This window comes from Vidua macroura, chromosome 1, assembly GCF_024509145.1.
Source record: "Vidua macroura isolate BioBank_ID:100142 chromosome 1, ASM2450914v1, whole genome shotgun sequence".
In the NCBI taxonomy this organism is placed as follows: Eukaryota; Metazoa; Chordata; class Aves; order Passeriformes; family Viduidae; genus Vidua; species Vidua macroura.
In genome coordinates, this window is record NC_071571.1 from 76,047,088 (window position 1) to 76,070,992 (window position 23,905).

At 36.5% G+C, this 23,905-nt stretch overlaps 1 protein-coding gene across 1 annotated transcript in view; it reads left to right on the top strand.

Annotated features, from left to right (window-relative positions):
* Positions 1-23,905, top strand: part of CDH10 (cadherin 10) — a 95,409-nt gene that overhangs the window by 24,877 nt on the left and 46,627 nt on the right. Inside the window, exon 2 of the mRNA XM_053983635.1 lies at positions 14,867-15,244. Coding sequence (XP_053839610.1) covers positions 15,014-15,244 — 231 coding nt within the window. The 5' untranslated portion in view covers positions 14,867-15,013. The remainder of the gene's footprint in view (positions 1-14,866; positions 15,245-23,905) is intronic.

A 23,905-nucleotide genomic window follows, 5' to 3' on the forward strand; every position in this document is an offset into this window, starting at 1 on the left:
TCAGATGAAGAAAAAAAACAGCTAATACTAAAAATCAAAAAGTCTTAATTCTCTCTGTACTCCTGAAACTTTTCTTTAATCTTGATATTTTGTTCCTTCTAGTTCCTGATTATTTTAACAAAGAATTACAGACCATTAATTCCTTGTATGACTATTGACTTCATTTTCATCCAGACTTCAGTTTTATCCAAAAGAATTTCTTCAGAATTTCTCCTGGCTGAAAAGGATGAAAACTCTCCATCAAATGCTCATTTTAAATAATACACCAATAGGCACTGTAGGTGCTGTATATTACCTGCCAATTGCCAATTCACTCTATTCCAGTGTTCCGGCTTAGAAGACTGGTTGGCCAAAAATTGCTATGTTTCAAAAAAGTAACATGTTGTCAAAGTAAACCTTACGTAAGTTCTCACCTCCAAATCATTGTTTTATGAATACCAAAACCAAAATCAACTGACCAACCAACCAAAAACAAAACCAAATCAAACTAAACCAAAACCAAAACAAAAAAAAAACTAAAAAAAAACCCCAAAAAACACCACCAAACAAACCAAAATTGCAGAAAGTTACTTTTATTGTTGGTCTGTTTTCTATACTCCTTCAGGAAATCTCTGCACACCACAAGAAAACATCTCAGATGAATTCCAAGGTCTGGGTAGTTTCCTAGGCATTCTCTAGTTTTCTTCCCTTTACAGCTCTTTTAAGAACAAATTCATCTGTGGGATTATTCAAGGCTTTCTTAAGTGAAATCACTGTGTCCATTCATTTTCAGTTGTTCTGAAAGATCTGTATTTCCAAGTTCAAGCAAATATATATGCACACACACCACTATGGCCTAATAATTCCTTTTAATTTATACTATGAGTCAGACTTTTTTGCTTGCTACTTAGTCCCTCTCCTTGCAAAAGTCATTATTTTGGAATATCTTTATGCCTTACACCATGGGTGTTGCTACTTCATTACTCGCTGCTAAGCAAGATTTGGGTGTAGGAAAGGAGATGCAGCGTGTTGATTCTCTGCGGCGTGGGTTTTTGCTCTCCCCGGCCGCACGCGGCTCTTGGGAGCCCGGCTGTGGCGTAGCTTCCACGTGCTGCCGGGGTTTGCTGCCGCGGGTTCCCGGACACGGCTCCGTGTCTCGGGCGCGTGGGCTGGCCAACCGCTGTTACCGTGCGCTAGGGACCCGGCAAAGAGGAAGGAATTTGTCCATTTACTCCGTGCTTGGCAGGAACGGTTTATTGGTCACGTGGCGCGGTTCGATGGAAAGACGCGACCGCTCCCGGCACTCGCATGGGAGAAAATGGCGTCTGACTGCCGGCGGGATAGGGCTTTATAGAGGGGCGGGGCGAGAGGATCCACGGCCTGCCGGCCAATAGGGGCGGCTGCCGTGGCGATGATGTCAGCAACCGCAACCAACCAGAGAACCCCGCAGGGGCGGGCGCCGAGCCAGAGCGGGCTGAGCGGGATCGTGTGGCCAGCACGGGGTTTCCCGGGGCCGGACGGCAGGGTGGTTACAGGAGCAGCACAGGGGTAAGATCCGGCAGCAGGCAACATGGGGGCAGAAACCGCGGGGGGGGAACAACGCGGGGGAAACGCGGGATTACAGAACTTATTTTAACATAAATTAAAAACCCTAATCTAAACCCAAACTCCGGGATGCAACAATTCTCTAGTCTTTATTTTACTTCTCACTCTCCACTTTGTCCTGTTGGTAAGTATGAGCTCTGTTAAACTACTGATTCTCTGGATACTGAAACTGTGAAACAAACCTTCAAGTTGCAACCTCTCATGCAGAAGTTAAAAATGCCCTCCTGAGTTTGCCTTATTTCTTGCATTCTTCTTTGAAGAAAAGGGCTGCTTATGCTTACCCACATAACTTCACTTAATACTTCATTGACACACAGGTTTATTTCTTCATTTGGTGAGCAAAGCAGATATTTTCCCTATGGACTAAGGAGATTCTGCCTGTTATTCCATTTTGTAGTTGCTCATTAGTCCACACCCAATTATATCAGTGTTCTGTTGTGGCATTGAAGTCCCTGGGCGAGCAAGGATAGCTTGGATTCAATCTACACAGGGACTCTCAGCCAATATCATCCAGTTCTAAATGCAGATGTATCATTGGCCAGAGAGCTGGATGGGGCTAAGACCTCAACCAATCACATGTGTAATTGGAGCTCCTATAAAAGGAGCTGGAGAAATAAACTCAAGGCTGTTTGTCACATGGAGCTTTGGTGTGTGTGTGTTGGCCATGTCTCCAACCATTGACCCCACAAAACATATGGATTTTAAACGTAACATTCTATTACTTGAGTTATGCAGCTAAAACAACTTCAGTGTATTTATAGCTCTCCAGAGAATAGCTTTATCCTACAGGTAGGAGCTCACTATTGTTTTCTTGTCTACCACATGTCCTCCTTACTGAGAAGGCAAACGATTTCACTTGAATAATAGTAAATCTATTGCTCGTCATATATTAATGACCTCATCAAGCAGGCTTGGAACAGGGTACACGAGTACAGGATACAGAATAAAAGCCTCTCAGAAGTTAAATGAAAGACCACTCAGTATTGTATGCTGAGACTTCAGAAGGTGCAGTTTGCCTTCTTGCCTGTCACATACTTTCTCTGCAATCTCAAGTAATCTAGAATAACAGAATAATATTTTGTTATTGTGTTCTGTAGAGTCAATAGAAAAGAGGATATTCCTTTTCAGTATCATAGATGAAGTAGTAATGAACACCATAAAGACTGCTAGTGTTACTGCAACTAATGATCCAAGATGTTACAGATGAGGTATAACTCTTTTAATAATGTCAAAATATTTTACTAGCCTATATGGATGTATTTGGAAAAAAAGAAAACCATAATCCAAAAAACTCTTTCAGGCATAGAAACCCTTTCTATCTGAAATAGAAAAAGTGGAGTTTATACAGAAGTTGAATAAATTTCTCTAATTTTAATTAGATAGCTATCAATTGCATTAATTCTGTAAAGAAAAAAATGTATATACATATATATTTGCCACTAATGAACTAGACTGCTATGAAAATAGCATTGTAGAGAATAACAAGAGCTATTTAGCTCTCAAAGGAAAGAGAAATTTAGTTAGTTTATAACCTGCAGACATACAGAGGCTAAAAGGGAAGGGGAAGAATATGATGCACAGTAAAAAGATGAACTCACTTGAGTTCATTGTTTTTGTCTCCTGGATGAGTTTTGAAGTTCTGTTCCAGGTGTATCTTTGAAAGGTGCTTTGTTGGTTACCCTTGAAGTCGGAGAGAAAGATCAGAGATGAAATAACTATTTAGAATAAAATCTCTCTAGTGGCAGCTAGATGTAGCCCTTACCAATTACCCATGCAAGGTCATTTCCAGTGCAAGAGATTGCTGATTTCCACTCATGTATTTCTCAGAAAGGCACACAGCAAAGAGTGTGAAATGTGTTACATTATGGGGAGGGGAAAAAAAAAAAGTAGAATTCAGTGATTTAGTTCTCCAGAGAAGTGTTCTTGTTGGGAAGAGTTTCTCCTCACATTATTGATGTGGGTTCTTAGAAGTGTTTTTCAGCACATTGATTTTTTTCCTGAAATAATTTTCAAGTATTTGTTTTTTCAGGAAGTATTCTATGTAGTGATACCTGGACAGGAAAAAGTAGGTATGTCCTTATTTGGCTTTTATCACAAATTTAGTGGCTCTCTTCAGGCTATCTCTGCAATAGTCCAATATTACTGTTTCCTCAGATGCAATGGTCAACATCAAAAAATGACAGCACGTAGAAGGCCAGCAAACTAACATATATATCTCTGTATAACATTCAGAAATGAAAGAGATATCAAAAGAAGCTGTACAATACAAATATATTCTTCAATGTTAACATATTTGTCCAGTGAATATTTCTGAAATCCACAGGTTTAACTGACTTTTCCAGCTCAGCTTAGTAGTCCAACAGAATCTATTGCATTGGCCTGACCTCTTGTACCTTGAAGGCTGAGACACAAACAGAGATTGCATAAAGCATAGAACTGTATCAATACTACAGAAGGCATTCAGAACACACTTGATCCAAGCATGGAACCCAGGGTCAGACTATGCATAATTTAATTTATCTTATCAATGTCTACCTTTCTTTTCTTATACACCAATTTTAGTATATGCACAAATTATGTTTTCTGAGCATGAAAAAGCACTCTTGAATGCCATTGTAACTATAGTAGAGTTTTACAGTACACAGAAACATTCTTAAGTGAAAATTTTCCTCGGCTCTAAAGTTTCTAATTGACCTGTTTCCATCATCAGTTTATGATGCCAATGCTCATGTGCTACTTAAGAGCAGATATCCTTTCACAATACCAGTCAAGACACATCCTTTTCATTACTGAGATATGCAAAAAATTGTAAATTTTATTATATTATTTGCAGGTTTTTGCAGTTAATCCCTCTGGAAAACTAATTTTGAAAAATGCTGGATGCAGCCTGCTGTGCAAGAACCATTTGGGAAGAAGGAGCTCTTCCTTGCATACCTCATACAACAGATAGTTTCACATTGCATAGGCAACAGCGAATATTATATTGCCTAAATTGAAAACACTTCATCATGCTGCAATGTACTGCAGATTGTCTAATGTAAGGCACAAAAGGCTACTGACTGTTATACACTATACATGTATCTGGTATAGTCTTAAGAGATTTCTAGTCATGATTTGACATTTGTAACGGCTTATGAACAAGCTTATAAAAGATGATCTATAATTGTGACTCACTGAAATTGAAGAAATTTTGATCATTTCATCCAGCCACAGCAAACTAGTGTATTAACACTCCCTACATTTTTTTTCTATAATATCAGGTCATCATGGTCCAATAAACTGCAGTTACCCCATAAGGAGACTTTTGCTTTGCCAGATAAACTGAGAACAATACAAAAAGCCATAGCGGTATTTTAGCATGCTAAAATAATTATAAAGTGATTGAGCACAAGATGAAACTTCAAGCACCTTAAGAAACATTTATAGGAAAAAAATTCAAATGCATTGCAAATGTATGTTCTTGTCATTCAAGATTGTTTTTTCCTCCAAATATGAGTTTTATGAAATTCGTCAATAACTGAATGAATTTTGCAATACTTACACTTTTATTCAAATAACCTTGGAAAATAAAATCATAACTTTTACAAAGTTTCTTAAAATTTGATCCTTTTGTTAATTTCAACTGCGATTTTTCATGAGAAATGATTGCTTCTATTTCTTCCTGACTGCTAAGAAAGAATGTAATCCTTCTGCTATCATCTAATTAGCAGGAATGTGACTATCCATGCTGCAGGCACAGGCACTAACACAAGTTTTGAGGAGCCACTGTGTAGACATCAATGAACACTTTATTAAATTACACAGTTTTCTAAGCAGGCAAAGTCTCTCAATGCCCCAATTCTTTACGCTTTAGTGAACTGCCTCTGCTCTCTAAAGCTGTAAGGTTTCAGCCTGAGCTGAAGATATAAACTCCCTGATGAGATTAGACTGAGTTTTTAGATATTTGGCACGCTTCTGTGCTTATTCTATTTCCCTAATAAGGCTTAGAGTTTTGCTGGCAGGTGAAAGCATTGGGATAGCAAAGGTTAGGAGATTTAAAATTCCTCCTGCCCTGAAGGAAAAAGAATGCTTTTCTCCCTAACTGTTCAGCAATTATTCATTATAATTCACCCTGCTCAGGCCAAACGCTTCAGTACAGGGAGAAGGAATAGTCCACCAGGTCTAGATATTCAATGATCTCTCATGTTTCATTCTTGACAAAATTAATATGGATTATTTCTGATATTTTTATTTCCAGAAAACCCTATGGTCTGTCAAAGATGAAATGTAAGGAATAAGAAAAAAGGAAAATAGGGGAAGGGAGGGAAGGGAGGAAGGGAGGAAGGGGAGGAAGGGAGGAAAGGGAGGAAGGGAGGAAGGGAGGGAGGAAGGGAGGAAGGAAGGAAGGAAGGGAGGAAGGAAGGAAGGAAGGGAGGAAGGAGGAAGGAAGGAAGGAGGAAGGAAGGAAGGAAGGAAGGAAGGAAGGAAGGAAGGAAGGAAGGAAGGAAGGAAGGAAGGAAGGAAGGAAGGAAGGAAGGAAGGAAGGAAGGAAGGAAGGAAGGAAGGAAGGAAGGAAGGAAGGAAGGAAGGAAGGAAGGAAGGAAGGAAGGAAGGAAGGAAGGAAGGAAGGAAGGAAGGAAGGAAGGAAGGAAGGAAGGAAGGAAGGAAGGAAGGAAGGAAGGAAGGAAGGAAGGAAGGAAGGAAGGAAGGAAGGAAGGAAGGAAGGAAGGAAGGAAGGAAGGAAGGAAGGAAGGAAGGAAGGAAGGAAGGAAGGAAGGAAGGAAAGGAAGGAAGGAAGGAAGGAAGGAAGGAAGGAAGGAAGGAAGGAAGGAAGGAAGGAAGGAAGGAAGGAAGGAAGGAAGGAAGGAAGGAAGGAAGGAAGGAAGGAAGGAAGGAAGGAAGGAAGGAAGGAAGGAAGGAAGGAAGGGAAGGAAGGAAGGAAGGAAGGAAGGCGGGAAGGAAGGAAGGCGGCAGGAAGGCAAGGAAGGCAGGGAAGGAAGGAAGGAAGGAAGGAAGGAAGGAAGGAAGGAAGGAAGGAAGGAAGGAAGGAAGGAAGGAAGGAAGGAAGGAAGGAAGGAAGGAGAGGAAGGAAGGAAGGAAGGAAGGAAGGAAGAAGGAAGGAAGGGAAGGAAGGAAGGAAGGAAGGAAGGAAGGAAGGAAGGAAGGAAGGAAGGAAGGAGGAAGGAAGAAGGAAGGAAGGAAGGAAGGAAAGGAAGGAAGGAAGGAAGGAAGGAAGGAAGGAAGGAAGGAAGGAAGGAAGAAGGAAGGAAGGAAGGAAGGAAGGAAGGAGGAAGGAAGGAAGGAAGGAAGGAAGGAAGGAAGAGAAGGAAGGAAGGAAGGAAGGAAGGAAGGAAGGATCAAATATTAAAAAGCTATAACTGCTTTAGCATTTCAGTTAGGTTTTATAATACATGAAACAGAGGAACTACCCTCTTTGTAAAAAAAAATCTCTAGTAATAGTAAATATGGACCTTTTAGAAGACAGCATGGCTATAGGCTAGACAAAAAGAGGATAATCATTTTGGAAGATATACGTGGGATGAATTCACATTGGAGAAAGAAAGAGCTAAATTCACTATCGGGGAGAGTATAGCAGACAATTTATGGGATAAATACAACTTCAGAATCTTATGGAAGGAAATTCAGAGGACTGGCAAGACCTTCTCTAAACCATGTGTCTAGGACTGTATCATTTGATGTGGAAAAGCATGTTATGCTGGCTGGCAAGCAAGAGAATTTCAGTTGCTTTCAACCCACAAAAGCAAATCTAAAGCCACTTTTGAGATTAAAACAGGTAAATAGAAAAGGATGTAGTTAATCTGGAATGAACAATCCATACTCATACAGGAGAATAGGGTGACCAGTGGTTGCAGTGGTCACTGGTAGCAGTGGCACCAGACATAGAGCGATATAATGAAAAGAAATAATGGCATGGAAGAAGAAGTGATAGAGTTCAATGGGATAGAGATGAAAACATCTTGAGAAATACTCTGGTCATACCATAGTATGCCTATCATACATTGGCAGGCAGCCAATTTCAGAAAGCAGTTTGCTCAGACTGTTCTTCAAATCCTTCAGTCACATCTTATTTCAGCTGCCAACTATCCCTGCAAATATATAGGAAGCTTTAGTTAACACTTAACCTAAATCACTGTGACTGTGAGTGAAGTAAATTGCTTAGACTATCTGTGGCGTGCATTGAAAATACTTTCTTAATTTCAAGAAGTGGTTCTAAAAACTACAACTGTAGCCCTTTTTTCCTTTTGTTTTCTTTCTGTAGACTGGGTAACTAGGTGTAGTTGTTCTTTCCTCAAAAATATTTTTTTTTCCTTAAATGTTTTGTTGTCTGCCTGATGCCTAATAATTTACATGTTGTAAATCATTAGATGTGTGCTCAAACCTGAATGCTGAATTTACAATGAGGCTGAGTGGAGAGGAAGGAATGTTTCATACTTCTTAAAAATAATTTTCCTGTCCACATATCTTCTTTCCTGTTTTCTTTTTCTTTTTTTTTTTTTTTTTTTTTTTAAGATAAGTGATAAAAAATCCGCCATATTGAGATTGTTCAGGACTATTATGCTTCTTCTGCATTATTTTCTCCAGAACTGTGCCTAGATAGTTGTTGGGAGGACAGGGTTAAAAGCAGAATAATGGCTGGGGAGGATGGTAGAATCTCTCAGGTGACCTTGCATCTGGGAGTGCCAAGGTCTGGAGAATAACAATATGGGAAAACTTCGCATATTACACCGTTCTGCTGATGATGACAATGTTTTGAGCTATTTGGAGGCAGTCTCACAGATGTGCTTGAGCTCCCTGCTTTAGGAGAGAGATCAGAGCAAAGATCGTAAAAACCACAGAGGAGATCAGAGCATGGTGGTAAACTACATGTACACAGGACCTTGACAAAAGTGTGCAAACAGCAGGGCTGCTGTCCATCAGGGTGGACTGAGCCTGATGGTGCCTGCATTCCCTCTCTTGGCTGTCTCTGCCCAGTGTTGCTTCAGGAACCTCTGGTTAGTGAGTAACGAAATGATTTTACTCTTTTCGTTTCAGACATAAGTGTGTGGTTGTTCTGGCTGCCTGCCTGTGTCAACTCAACACAGTAGTTTGTTGTTATGCTGTGCAACCTATTATGGTCTTTACACTTTTTTTGCTACATCCTGCAAATTTCAAATAGTGTCTTTATTTTTTTTATATATACTTTGATTTTTTTTCTTTAATTCAGCAGAGAGGGCTTATGCACTCTATAAATTTAATAAATTAACTCTATACTTGTTCATCCTTATCATGCAGAAAAGTACTGGGTAGCTACCCTGTAGCTACTTTAACTCAGTATATACAGTCAGATAGGAAAGAGTAATCTAGAAGGGAAAGCAGGGTGCCACATGTAATGAAATGCTCTGGTACCTCACAATTTACAGAAATTATAAAGTTTCAAACAACTTTTGCATGTTCACAAGCCACCCAGCATTTTGTCACTGCTGCATGTATAACTTCTCCCACAAAACATTAGCGACAGCAGTAAATTTGACTATCTATGTAGAAAACTGCAATAATAGTGTGGTACTCTCCATGTCTTACTGTCAGAAAAGGTGTATTCACTGTATGTAGAGAGCTAAGAATTATTGTTAACTATCCAGGTAATCTAATCAACACATTAATAAACACACTCATTAATAAACAGTCAAAATTTTTATGCAAGATAACTTACTAATATCTTCTGCCTTTTCTCTGGTCTTCTGCTCACCCTTTGAATGTTTTAAGCCTAAGGGTTTCACTCTTCCTTAAGAGGACAAGGGAGAAGTTTTGGTGAGGCATCCAGAGATTTTTAGAGGGTGGAGGATGATATTCTTCACAGCAGGGGAACTGGGAGGAGTGGATTTCGATACCTTTTTCCTCTTCGGTTTAACATCAGCTTGGAGTTATATTTTCCATGTTTTGGATTTCTGTTTGCTTAACTACAGTTGTGGATATTCAATTACTGAACTACCAGTGGAATACAGATTGCATCCTTAACCTTCCACTTTGAATTTAGTATAATACATGTTTATTTGTTATTTTTTTAAAACTAGTTAGAATTTTTAGTAAATAAATATACTTAAAAAAAAGACATAAGGTATGCTTATATATAATCTCCCGTAGCCCAAAAAATCAACTTCTTTATCAAAAGTTGTAAAGTTCAGTATTTCCTTTGTTTTCTCTGCTTGTTTTTCAGGATCTTTCTCCCCAAAACATTTCTTTGAATGAAGTAATTTTGATGATTAGGAAATATTATTAATATTAAAAATTATAATACCTAATCCCTGAAATGTTAGTTGATGGGTTTTTTTAGTTATGCATTGAACTGTGTATATTCAACTCAAATTCTTAAGCAGATTAATGGTTGCAGGACTTCATAAAGAAGACTGAATTATAAGGTTCAAAGGTGTAACTGACTACTTTGCAAATTCCTGTTATAATTTAATAACTTGAAGTGTGGTCACTGGGGTGTGCAAGGGTTCTGCTACAAGCTATGAAATAAGCAGCTTATTGATAATTTACCAATTATCTTCTTAGTTCAGAATCAAGAAATTAAATTATGGATCACTTCAGTTGATTTCATTGGGATATAATACATAAGGTAATGAACATAAATCTATAATACAAGGAATGATGAGATTAGAATCCATTACAAATTGATCATTTGACAGACCTAATTTGTCTATTTCAAATACTCTTAAAATTCTTCATAAAAATGTATTGTCTTCTTTTCCCTTAAGGGATATCTTATACCAATGGGTTACACATACAGAGAGAAAGATTTGCTATGTTTTGAGTTACAGGCTCTTGCAAAGCTGTCTTTTTAAAGTACTTGCTTCATTACACTATGCTCTAAAGCATTAGAATTTTTGATTTTGATAGAGATGGCAAATAAATTAACACAACTAAATTATCTGAGCTGAAGGCTCTTCTGAGGCTCAGTGAAAATACAGCTTTTTCTGCACTTAGCTGTCCTGCTACTTCTACTTTTACTAGCTTGTTAAATACATCCTATTATTTCAAATCCTAGCCAGAGGTTTGAATTTCATTTCTGACACCATAAGCCAGGAACCAGAGTTGTAATGAAATAGAGGCACCTTAGCAAGTTCCTAATTCAATGAAGAACCAAAATCATAGGAATTATGGTTCATGGCTGATGGCCATAGGAACTCTAGCAGTAGGCTGAAGGCTGGAGGAGCTATGATAGAAGGTCTGCAGACTATGGTGGTAACTCTCTACCAGTGGCTGGAGAGGGTCCGAAAATTTGGAGAAGTCAGACAGAACGTAAGAAAAGTTTCTCACTGTGGCTGTATATAAGAATAGCACTATTGGCATCAACTCTGCAGAGCAAGAGCAAAACAAGAACAAAATATGCTCTGCTTGCTTCCACTATAATAAAATTAAATATTATTCTCCTCATGAGATTCCAACACAGTTTAATCTAATTTTTCAGAAAGCATCTTCAGTTCCAAAAATTTCTTTCTTTTGTACAAACATAGCAAAAAGGATTGAAAGACAAGATAGAGCTGTCAATGGCTCCCAACTGAAAGAGAAATGGAGAAAACAGGACCAGCATTGCAGAAATATCTTTCCTTAAACAAGCTTTTTGAAATGTCACACAATTAAAATTCAGTTCAAGTTTGACCAAGGTCAAATACAGAACAAAATTCTTAAATGGTAGCTATCCCAAGTAAATTTTTTGCTGTTCAAATTTGTTCCTCACAAGAGACATTTGCTAATTTTTTTTTATCAGAAAAAATTAAACAGACACAGTCTTTTGATCTTTACTGAATTTTCTATTTTAAATTTGGTTCTGCTGAATTCCAAAAGCAACTATATATGAATGCCAAAAAACAGACAAAAAGAGGACATAATTTAATGTAGAAATAAAATCCCTAGTGTAAAAGTTCTATATCCTGAACCAGTAAGTGGAACTTTGACACATGCATCAGTTAGAAGCATTCACAGCCCATCTTATACAGGTATTAAATCTTAGGAGTTTCAAATGGCATGAAGTATGTTTTAGTATTGGAGGGAGGGGTTACATGAATGAGAAACAATATATAGAATTTTTCAAATTTTGCTGGAAGTTGAAGATCACATGAATACAATTTGAGTGGCATTAAAATGTTTTCTTCTGAGAGGTATAGAAGTGATCAACCTGTGGAAAGTACTGTCTAGTGGTTTAAAAACTGCTCTCTGAAAGCTAATGGTGATGTAACAGCTTCAGTGATGATTGATTCATCTCTTTCATACTAAAAATTGTTCCAAGAAAACTCATTAAAAATAATACAAATCCACAAATCTGTATAAACAAGAGCGCAGTTGGGCACAATGTTCTAGTAATTTTAATGTAATTTAGAAGGATATTACACAGAAATATGGGCGTTACACAGGTGGATATTACACAGAAATTGGACATATCTGATAGATTTTAAAAAGCTTTAATTTTTTCCTATTTGTTTCTATTGTGACAAAAATTCAAAAAGTGATCTTCTGGAAAAAGAGATAGAGATTTGATGAGAATGATTGGTGAAATAATATAATTTAAAATTATTTAAAGCTATTTAAACTCTTCTGAGTTCTCAAACCCTCCTCTAAGATAAAATTTTTGCCAAAAGTTTGACAGTTTTACAGCTAGTTTTATAGGGAATTAAAAACAAACAAACAAAAAAAAAACAAAAAAACACCAAACACCAAACAAAACCACCAAAAAAATCCTAAACACCAAAAAAGCAAACAGATGAAAAATGTTTCTTCCTCCATTCACTCTTCCAGCACAAAATCCAGATATGCAATCTAATACAGAACTCAGATTTCTGTTTACTTTCTGTAGTTATGAATTAAAAGGTTTCCTTCATCTAATTATCTTCAAACTTAACCTTTATACAATGCTTTTTTATTAGTTTAGTCTGTGTTTTATTTTTTGCTAGCTCATTTTTAAAGGTAAATGTTATTACTTTAGAGTAGACTACTATCAAACTCATCACATTTAAAGCAGGAAACTGAACTCCAACAGGACTCTCAAAGGAGAGAAAAGTCCTTGCTGGTATGTACATCCATTAAGCAGCTGTGCTTGCCAAGTACATTAGCTACTTTTGTGAATTTAACAAATTTCATCTGAGCTTTCATTCTGCTGACCTAATTTAACAAGAAGGAAATTCAATAACAACCCCTAATATTGAAGCATTATTTCCCAAGAGGCATTTAACAACACTTCTACATCAAATAATAATGTGTGGATAATGGAATATATATACTGAGGGCAACAAGAAAGTGAAAAAAGGGAAAAAAAGAAAGCAAACACTCCCCCTCATACACACACACACACACACACACACACACACACACAAAAGAGAGAGCAAGAGAAGAAAATTCTATATACCCTTTTGAAAAAAAAACCCAATAGTTTTCAAATATTTAGGGAAATTGAGAGAGAGAATTTCAACTTTGAATTTCTTATGGTCTTTGAGAAGACATATTATTTTAGAATAAATTTTTGCCCTCTTCTCTCACTCGGTATACCTTTGTCTTAAAAGAACACAAGTATGAGTTGTGATAAATAATCTCCAAGGTGGAGGACCATATCTCCAGTTTGCACATGCTGATATAATTCAGCATATGTAGTATATTTATCATTAGTAGCTTATATTAGAACAGATTGTTCTGTGTATTAATCAAAGTTCACAAATGAGGTAAATGTCAAAATTTTAGGAGAAAGGGAAAAGGGGTAAATGAAATGATACATAACTTGGTGTTTGTTTAGACCAATGGAAATGGGTGAGTTACTGAGAACAGGGCTGGAGCCAAAATTCTTAATAGCAGTGGCTTTCAGAAGTTGTTTTGACTTCCAAATACTGGGAGAGAGGGGAAAATGTTCTACTGAGTGAATATAACTTGAAGACAATAACTGGTTCCTGAAAAGTATCTGTGCAGTTATTAACATGCCTGCCCACAGACACACAGTTTTTAAACTATGTCACTATATTTCATAGTGTACCCACTTTAAAAATCTTGACATTTTATTATAAGCTCTTTTAATCAACACAGGCTTACTGGAAATAGCTTGAGTAACACCTCAATATCAAATTGAAATACAGGAAAATTTTCTGAAATTTTTACGTACCTCTTCTTTGAAAAATAAAAATATTTAAGATGATAGTGAAATATAGTGTAAAGTTATTGAAAGAAGAGCCAATTACTTACCTATTAAAATCAGCAAGGAGGAGAAAGAACAACCCAAGCTTATTACTACTTGAGTTTTTTTGCCACATGTGGACGAATATTCAAGGAAATGCAACAATCATCATTGGTTTTTATGGGTATGCTAGGAAGAATAGCAAAATCACCCTGATTAAAGTTTGCAGAAACTACACCCTATTAAGATGACAAATCAAAGGGTTTTATTATTTACTGGAGGAAACAATTACCAAATGGTTTCACTAACAAAAACTGCTATTCTTTAAATGCTGGTATAGAAATAAAGTGAAGAGAATTTACTGAATTTCTCTTGCTGAAATAACATCTCATGGTGCTGTTAGATGGAGGAAGAAATAAAATTAAGCAAAGCGAAAAAACAGAAGTAGAGACAAAAAAAAAGAGTGAGTTGGGAGAGGCTTGTCCTCTCCCTGCAATATCATTTCCCATAATGAGATTAAATTCAGTAATTAAGGATACTTGGAAAACAGGCTGTCATATTTTTAAAAATGTTTCCCACATTTTAAGGCTAAGCTCACATTACTCCATATTGCAAGACCATCTCAAGAACTTTTTCTGTTTAAAAGTTTGCTTCATATCTTGTTGTAGTTCTTCTGATGCATATGATATTCCCTTTTACCATTTAAAATACCCTGGAGAACTGGTGTTTTACCATTTGTAATTTCTAAAACTACTTTGTGTAAGAGTTTCATGTCTCTTGATACTAAGACTAATAAAACACTGAAATTCTTGTAAATGAAATTGGGTGGAAAACATTTGAAGCAAAGGCAGCAGTATTTAATGTGTAAGTTTCAGCAATATTTACCCACCAGTCTAAATAAAGAACACTCTTAGAAGTTTCTAAACTGAAATTTTTTAATGGCACTCTTACTTTTTTTAAGGAAGTATTCTTACAGCAGCTACCTGATATATTCAGTGTCCCCCTATATGGACAACCTTTATATTTCTGACCAGATTGCTTTCTGTGTTGTCATGTTTGTATATGAAGGGTACAGTAGCAGTGATGTTGGACAGTAAGGAGTGAATGCATTTCACCTTACATTGTCTCTTCTCTGTTTACTTTCAGGGTTTGGTTACTGTAAACAGTTCAGAGATGAGCTGCTGGAAACTGCTTGGCTGCATCAGAAACTAGATACATAAAAAACAAGCCAAGAAAAACAAAACTTCACGCTCCACTGCCGACTGGCTTGAAGAGCATCAGCAGTGGAGAACTATGACAATACAGCAAGTCCTATTACTTCTGCTGCTGTGGATGTGGCTGCCACATCCCTGCCATACAGAAATGCTCTTCAGAAGGACTCCTGATCTCAGACCCAAAAGCTTTGGAGGACGTGCTTTAGGGAATGATGGGAAAGCAATTCACCGCCAGAAGCGAGGCTGGATGTGGAATCAGTTTTTTCTTTTAGAGGAATATACAGGATCTGATTATCAGTATGTAGGCAAGGTAGGTTTCTCAAAAGGTTTTCTGTATAATTTTCAAGTGTTCTTATCTTTCCACAGTCTTACTTTCTATGTTTTATTCTAATGTGTAAGAAGCAGATTTCCCAGAAACAGATATACTGTTTCTCCTACTAGAATCACTAACTTAATGTTGCTAGTTAGAGCTACTGCAAAATACTTGAAGACAATATTTTTGACAGATTTGTTTGTTTCAGCACATCATGCCTACTAGCAGCCCACTCAGTATGTATTCATTATCAAAGCATAATATTATTTGAATAATTATGAAATAATTTTACTACTGTCTCAATATTTCATGCTTCATACAAGATATTGCATTCTTTTTCTATGCTCATGTTTGAGGAATGCAACATATTTTGAAGAAAAAATGTTCTTCCTCTTTACCTCTCCCTGAAAATAAATTAACTGCAGGGAGTTAGTTCATTTGCAGACCATGTGATAGAAATCACGTGGTTAGGAAGTGAACTGCAATAGAAAACAGCAGACTGGTACATGTGACTGTGTAGCTTACTAGAGGTGTACATAAATGACACTGGAAGTGTACTTAAAATCATTTTCTGTTGATGTTTAGGTTTTCCCAAATAATTTATTGAAAAATATATAATGTATAATCCCACAATAACATTCAAACAGGCACAAGATGTTAATTCAAAGTGGTAATGTTCTTGAAAATGAAATTTAGTGTCAGCAGTAATGGGTACAACTTAGCACCAATGGTTGGTTCTAAACAAAGAAATTCAGTTTTCTATAAAGCATATTTTCAGTATTTACCTGGTTTTGAATTTGAAAAATACCACAGTGAAATACTGACTTTCTGGAAATCATTCAATCACAGAGCAGCTAAGATTGTAAGGCATTTTTTGAAATCAACTAGTCCAAAACCCATGCTCAAAGCAGGGTAAGCTTAATTTTCCTCATGACTATGTCCTGTCAGATTTTAAATAGCTTCAAAGGTAGAGACTCCACAATCTCATTGGACAAACTATTCAAGTGTTTGACCACCCACTCAGTAAAAGATTTGTTCCTGTATTTGAAGGGAATTTCTTGTATATCACATTGTGCCTACTGTCTCTTGTCATGTCACTGAGCACCACTGTAAAGAAACTGCTTCTATCTCCCTCACTTCTTCCCAACAAGTATTTATATACATTAATAAGGTCTGTGCTGAGCCTTCTCTTCTCTAGACTGAGCAATCTCAGTTCTCTCAGCATCTCCTGATATGAAAAATGCCCTAATTCCCTACTCAACTTTCTGGCTATTTCCTGGACTCCCCTCCAGTAATTCTGTACCTCTCTTCATGAGGAGAGCCCAGACCTTGACACAGAAGTACAAATGTATCTCACTGAGGCAGAAGAGAGAGGAACGATCATCTCTCTTGATCTCCAGGTGATCTCTTCCAAATGGAGCCCAGAGTGCTGATGACCTTTGCTGCAAGGGCACTTTTCGGGCTCCTGGTCAGCTTGCTGCTCAAAAGGACCCCAAGTTCACTCTGCAAAACTACTATTCAGCCAGCTGGGTCCCAGCACATATTGGTGTATGAGAGCATTATATTATAAAACATTTATTGGAAGAATTAAGGACACTGGAGGATTTGGGAAAAGAAATGCTTATAAAAACTTATGAAATTTAAACACCAAGTAAAAATTTAAGAGTGCAGGCTTACGAATGAGTAAGCCATTTTTTATTTGTTGCCTTGAGTCTGTAATATTAGCACCAGCATTTAAATAATGAAGCCATTTCCAAAGCATGTTGAGAGTCTTGTAAATAGTCCCTATATTTATTTCATCCAGTTCTCAAGGGCAAAGTCATGACTCCCAAGTGTTCTGAAGCAAGTAGGCCAGTTCCTCAGGCTGGGTCAGGTTCATAGCTTATGAAAATTGACCTTGCTGACAAAATAAGAAGGGTTACTGTATCAAAACACTTTACTACTGTATTGAAAGTATATTGCTTACAACAGTCCTAGGAAATAAATAGATTTCCAGGGCACCCAGAACTTCATATTATTTAAGAACCTTCAAAAGCATGCTGATTACTTTTTTCCTATTGTATTATTTTTGAATATTTATGATTTTAAATAATGAAGAGGGAGTGGTGTTATTTAAATTTTTTCTTCCAGTCATAAATAAGCGAAGAAAAACTCTTTAGAGAGGAAAGGGTAAACATTTTTTAAACATTTTTTAAACATTTTTTAAACATTTCTAACTCACCTGCATTAGAAAAGCTGTTGATAAACATTGAACTACTTTGGCTGAGAGAAAATAAGTGTTTGCAAAAGTGAAGTGATAAAGTAAAGATAAGTAAGATGATGGATTAAGAGTACAGCACTGAGAAGAAACTTGATGAGCAGTTAAGACAGTTCATCTAGTTTGTTCTGCTTACAAGAGTTGTTAATTTGCAAAAGCAAATTTAAAATTAAACAGTATATAAAATTGCCCAGTAGTAATTTTTGACAAGTTTGGGAAAAGGGTAGAAAACACATATAAAATTAAGAGTATCATAGCATGGTATTTGTTCAGGAAGAGTTTTATACAAAGGAAGCTAATGGAAAGAGATATAATTATATGTGGAATAAAAAATTGATTGTTAAATTGATAATGCTTTATTCTGACAGTCCAAAATCTCAAATGATTAGGTAAATAAAGAATTACTGATGAAAATTTTTCTGTATAAATTTTATAGTATCTACCTCCTTTCTCTTGTTTTTGCACTTACCTTTCCAACTGCCATCTCAGTTCTATACTCAAAATATTTCTGCATGTTTCCTTTTACCTCATTTTATCCAGAGACAAAATTATTTTGATAGGTGGGTGACAGAAAATTTCCTGTTAATTTCTCTGCAGCATGTTTGGAGACGGTGTTTGAAATTTTGGGCTATAAGAGAACTCAATGATTCATGGTCAAGGAGTAAGAGAGAATTTTTGTGCAATGCCAGTGGAAGAATCAGCAGAACTTCCAAAGATGATTTATCTGGGTTTATGGTTTATGTCTTTTGGTTTCTGATCTCATGGCTGATACAATTTTTCTTGTTTCTTAACCTGCATCTAAATATCTGTCAGGGAAGCTTAATAACTGATGAATATTAAAAAAGTGTCTACAATGCACAATGCAATTTATGCACTCATTTATTCACTGTTTGGGTCATCCTGAGAATGTTCAACTACAATAATATTATGGAAATGGTGTTCAGTGAATTAAAGGAATACATAATCCCATAACAACTGAAGCATTCCTTCTTTAATCTGTGTGAAATGGTGACAGAGTACATATTGACTGATTATGGACATTCCCAGGTTTCTTTAGATCAGTATTTATCATTATCACAAGAAAGAGGATGGTCATCCTTTTCTTCATGTAATACACATCATCGTTAGACCAGAAATCAAAATTATGTAAATGATTTTTGTATATACAGAACCTCAAATAATGATTCTAGCTGTATTTCTACTAAAGGTTGAAGTCATAAAGAAGATGGAAAACCAAATCTCTCTCTATATATTTATATATATATTATACAATTTGTCTTTGAGGTATCTTTGCAAAAGATAGAAGAAAATCTGAAGAAATTTAGAATTTCTTACTAGAAGAAAATCTGAGTAAAAGTGGTCCTCCCAGTTTCATCTAAATAATGCAGGAATGTTCTAAAAGAAGTGTAAACCTCATGTTGGAAAACCAACTTTATTAATATTAAGGAAAGTGATTAATAATTTTTATTTCTTTTCTTAGTATACAGTTTCAAGGCCCATTTATTATTTTTCAAATTAAGTGCTGAAATTATAAAATATTATGCATTTTCAAACCTGTTCTGAAAAACTTCAATTTACTTTGAGTATACCCATAAAAAAATTCTTTAAATCTAAACTTTATTTTCTAGTAGTTGTCACCTAAGGGAAGCATTACTATGTACCAACAATATCTTAGTACAGGGTCATTCAAACATAAATTTACAAATAAGTTCTTTATTCATATTAAAGTTCATTTCCCCTCTTATTTTCTCAACAGATCTTGTCAGTTCTTTAGTTTTGCAGATATTTTCCCAGCTTAGCTTTCTGAGATAGATATTGACTTTTTCTAGCAATTTCCATTACAGTAGTTTTATTGCATAAACAATCAACTGACACAAATATTTCTGCACTTTGAGAGACTGAAGTTCTTAATAACACTGCAGTGCCTTTTAGTATCTCTAGGGATAATTTATCATATATTTGCAAATAAATGTATATAACATTTGTGTGTCTCCTATTAGAACTGTTACCAGAAAGGATTATCATGACAGTATTCACTATCACGTGATTGTAAGTGTAGTCATTTTCTTTGATGGTGTAAAGAGCAGAACAGGTCAACCTCACTTCCTTTCACTTTGAGAATCCCAACCCAGACATGATTCTGAGGGAAAGTCTTAGCAAGCTGTGTATGCATGACACATTTTCAAGAACAGCAGTTACAGTTTCAGTAACGGTCTACTGACACTGTGGATGATGTACCACATCACAGTAAGAAAGACACAAGGCAGTGAAGCCTCAGATGTTGCTTGTATTTTTCTTTCTGACGAAGCAGCTACCAAAAGTACTGGTTTGAAGAGGGTAGCACAAAATATCATGTTTTGATTTCAAAGGATTCATCATTAGGTGTGACACTTACAATAAAAGGTCCCAATGAAGTGATGTTATTGTTGTGGTAAGGTGAAGACTTACCAAACCCTTTTAAAAATCTCTGCATTTTGATTTCTGAAGATGGTTTCTACCATAGTTCTTTCTTTTGTGAAGACCTTTGCTGCTATGAGAGGCTGAAGAGTAGGGTTTTGAATTGCAAGTGCTAATGTGCAGGCTTAATATTTGGTGTGAAGATCTGACTGAGAGATATAAAAAGCCTTTTCTTTCAGGTGACGGTAATCAGCTCTGTGGCACTGAACTTCTGTAAAGTTTGAATTTTCATCTAGAGCAGATTCTTATGACAGAGATTAATAAAAAAGAATGGAAAGGGATGGAAGATATTCTGCAAGCTGAATAAATGAATAATGACCTGTCAAGGTGAAAGAGGGCAGCTAGTCGTTTAACAGTTTCCATGTGAGGTGGTTTTGGTATAATTCCACTGGAAACAAAGCCCAAGTTATTCACAGATGTGTATCTTCAAAAACCTTACCTTATTGAAGATAGTGCAGTGTGATGGAATTGACATTTGAGACAAAAGAACATTTAGAAATTTATTTCTTTCTCAGCAAGACTTAAAATATAGAATTTGAAGAGGGTTATTTAAGGCACCAATTCATTTCAAGCATATGAAAGATTGCTTTTGGGTGTGGTCTTCTCAAAATTTAAGAACAGGTCAACAGTGTCATAGTGTAATATTGTTTTTCCATAACATCAGAGACATCAAAAGCTTCCCGTAGGATTGTCCTGAAGGCTGATTGATTCTCAGTGAGCCTGGGAAAGATTCATTCTCAATGTCTATTGAGTCTCAGCTTAGTGGAAGTTTCTGACTATAACTGCTTAGATTCATCACTTACTCTATATTGTTAAGTGTGCAAAGGGTTGATATTTTCTGTTTGTAAAAGGATTATTCCTTTGGAAACCTCGGTGTATGCTGGAGGCTCTGATTTCTTGCTTCAGGAAACAGCAGCAGAAGGTGCTGGTGGCAAAGAGATAACCAGGCTGAATACTAAGGCTTTATTCTCATAAATAATGAATTGTTTGTTACCTACTGTTCTGGATGTACCCGTACAAGACACTGGGTTTTGCTGGATGACACAGAATGTAATTGGCAACTGTTGAAGAATGCAAAGGCTTTGTAGTGTCCACAAGACTTGTCTACATGTCTTTTAGCCATGACTAAAAGGGCCACAGTTGTTGTGTACCTGAATTTGAAGCCAGATATATTTGTTCAAAGACTGTGGCTTCACAGCCCTGGACAGATGTCTGTGTGTGTAAGTTTCTTTAAAGCATTGTCTGCTCAGAAGGAAAGAGAGGTTAAGTCACTTGAGTAGGGCAGACTGAGGGCATACTTAACCCAGTTGCTTAAGGGGACGATTCCCAGTGTCCAAATTATCTGATGATATTTTTGCTCACATGTGCCCCACACTTCAAGTGAAAGACCTAAGTGAACACTCCCAGTTGCCTCTTAAGACTTTCCTTTTTTTTGAGCCATTGAGTTTTTAAGTTGGTGGGGTCATGATGTCCCCCTGCCAGAATGACCTTTTACCCAATCAGAGCTGATTCAACACAGTTGCTGCTTTGGCTTTCCTCGTAGTCCATACATTCTGTATTCTTTGTGTCCAATATCAGTGATGTGTTCTTCTCCTTCAGTTTTTTTTAACCTCCCCCTGCATCTGAAGTAACACTGGGAAAATAGTATGACCTTTATCTTATCCCAAGTTCCTGCTGTGGGGCCTTCTCTTACAGTCCAAGTTGTGGGTATCCATGGAAGGATGTTTGGGTGGGCCTTGGTGTTCATAGGTGGTCACAGATGCCATCTGTCCCATAACTTGGTGCTGTCTTTGTTTGACCAGTGATATGTGTACAAGCAGTTGCTTCCTTACACAGTTTGCCATAGGAAGAATTTTTGCCTGGATGCATTAACCAGGATGAGCTAATCAGACCTCACCTCTGTGAGGCCTGCGGTTCACACCATCCTGTTGCTCCATTCTGTTCCTATCTCATGGCAAAGCCCTTCTGTGGGCTGAATAGTTCAAGACAGGCACCTCTGCTCTTCAACTCCTTGCAATTCCAAAAAGAGAAGCAAGGCAAAATACATAGAAAAAAACCAGTAAGGCACTAATTGCTTAAGTAGACATATCTATATCTCAGGTAGACACATGTAAATGTGCTTATATTCAATAGCTTGAAATTAAACACTAAGCATAGTAGAGGACCTTTTTCACTTCCATGGGTAGTTTTAGGCACACTTTGCATAGTTTTAAAGGTCATGATAACTGAAGGAGTTACAGTCAAAGAAGTGGGATATCATCTCTAAAATTATATTTGCTCAGCTTTCAAGCAAATACTAATTTAAAATCTGTTCTTATATTTCCTTGGCCTCTATAGGACCTTAAGTATTTTATTTACCAAGTTTAACTCTTTTAATGGTCTTTAATTGGAATCTGCAATTAATCTTAACAAAAATTAGGTGGTTTTATTCCTCCCCCCCTAAGGAAAACAAACTAAAATTGAATTTAGAAGGTGCAAAGAAGAGGAAGATATTAATGGAAATTTTAAGTTCTGCTAAACAAAGTTATTAATCAATTGAAAATTAAATGAACTTAATTGTTCTTCCTGAACAAAATTACTCTTTGGAGGCATTTTAAAGCTTTCTGTTTCAAGCACAGCCTTTGCATACTAAAACAGGTATGTTGAACTCCTGAGGTAAAGCACTAAAAAGTATTTCTTGTTTGCTGTCATATGTCAGGAGGAGTGTTTTGCCGCTCCCTGAGGGTTTCAGTCTACTCATAAACTAATGCAAATATGAGTAGGGACAAGTAGCTGAATATTTTTTCGTCCTCTTCTGTCAAGTGAATGGAAGCTACACCTCTAATGGTATTGAGTGCTTCGAGGTAGCATGGTAAATGCAAAACACTGGGAATGTATGAATCATAGAATCACAGAATCTCCTGGGCTGGAAAGGACCCACAAGGATTGAGTTCAACTCCTGGCCCTGCACAGAACCCCAAGAATCACACCATGTGCCTGAGAGTATTGTCCAATGCTTTGTGCATTCTGGCATGCTAGCTTTACCTAAATAATTTAATGAAAGCTATCTAGTTTTGATACAAGAGTGAACAATATAATTTGACTTCTACATGTTTCTTTTGCACATTGATACTTGAGTCCAAGCCATTTATCAATCTGATGAGAGCTGGTAAATGAGACTGAGGAGTCAATACGGTTCTGCTAGTCATGGAAGTAGGTTTCCTGAAACTGCTTTTCACAGTATCTGAGAAAACTATTTTTAAATGGTAGATTTTAATTTTTATTCTAGTAATCCCAGTAGCAGTAGTCTGCCATTTTGAAAATAATTTATAAAATAGATAATTCTCATCTGTGTAAGCACAAAGTGAAATAACAGCTATCAGTTGTCAGGAATATTTAGAAGGAAGATAGTCTAAATTATGGGCATACTTCCAGCAGGTATAAGATCACCAATAGGATACAGTTTTGCTGCCTTTATGAAGAACACCTATAGCTCTCTTGGGTAGTTTTCATTTAGAGTTTGTATCTGATTATGCATTGTACTTAAAACAACATCATTCTTCAAAATAGTATAAGAAACTGGGAAATAGTTTAATCTGAACTCTCCAGTTCCTTTCAGTTCAATTTATCTTTTGGTTTTAGAATTTTATCTGCTTGTCGCAAAAAGAAAGACCAAAAGGGAAAGAACTGCTAAAACTGAAATTATTTATATTCAAAGCCACAACTCAGGAAAAGTAGAGTCCGCTTCATCACAGTACATTCATTCACTCAAGGAATTAAAAAGCATAATATAAAAGAGAGCATTACAAATGTTTGACCTATACCTTATTTGAAATTATAAATGTGTGAATAGCCAATAGTTACAGCAGCAATTCAAAGGCTGATTCTCCTTAGAGGCTTTTTTTTTTTCTTCTCTTGATTTTTTTTTTTTTTTTTTTTTTTTTTGTTAAATGAGATGCAGATGA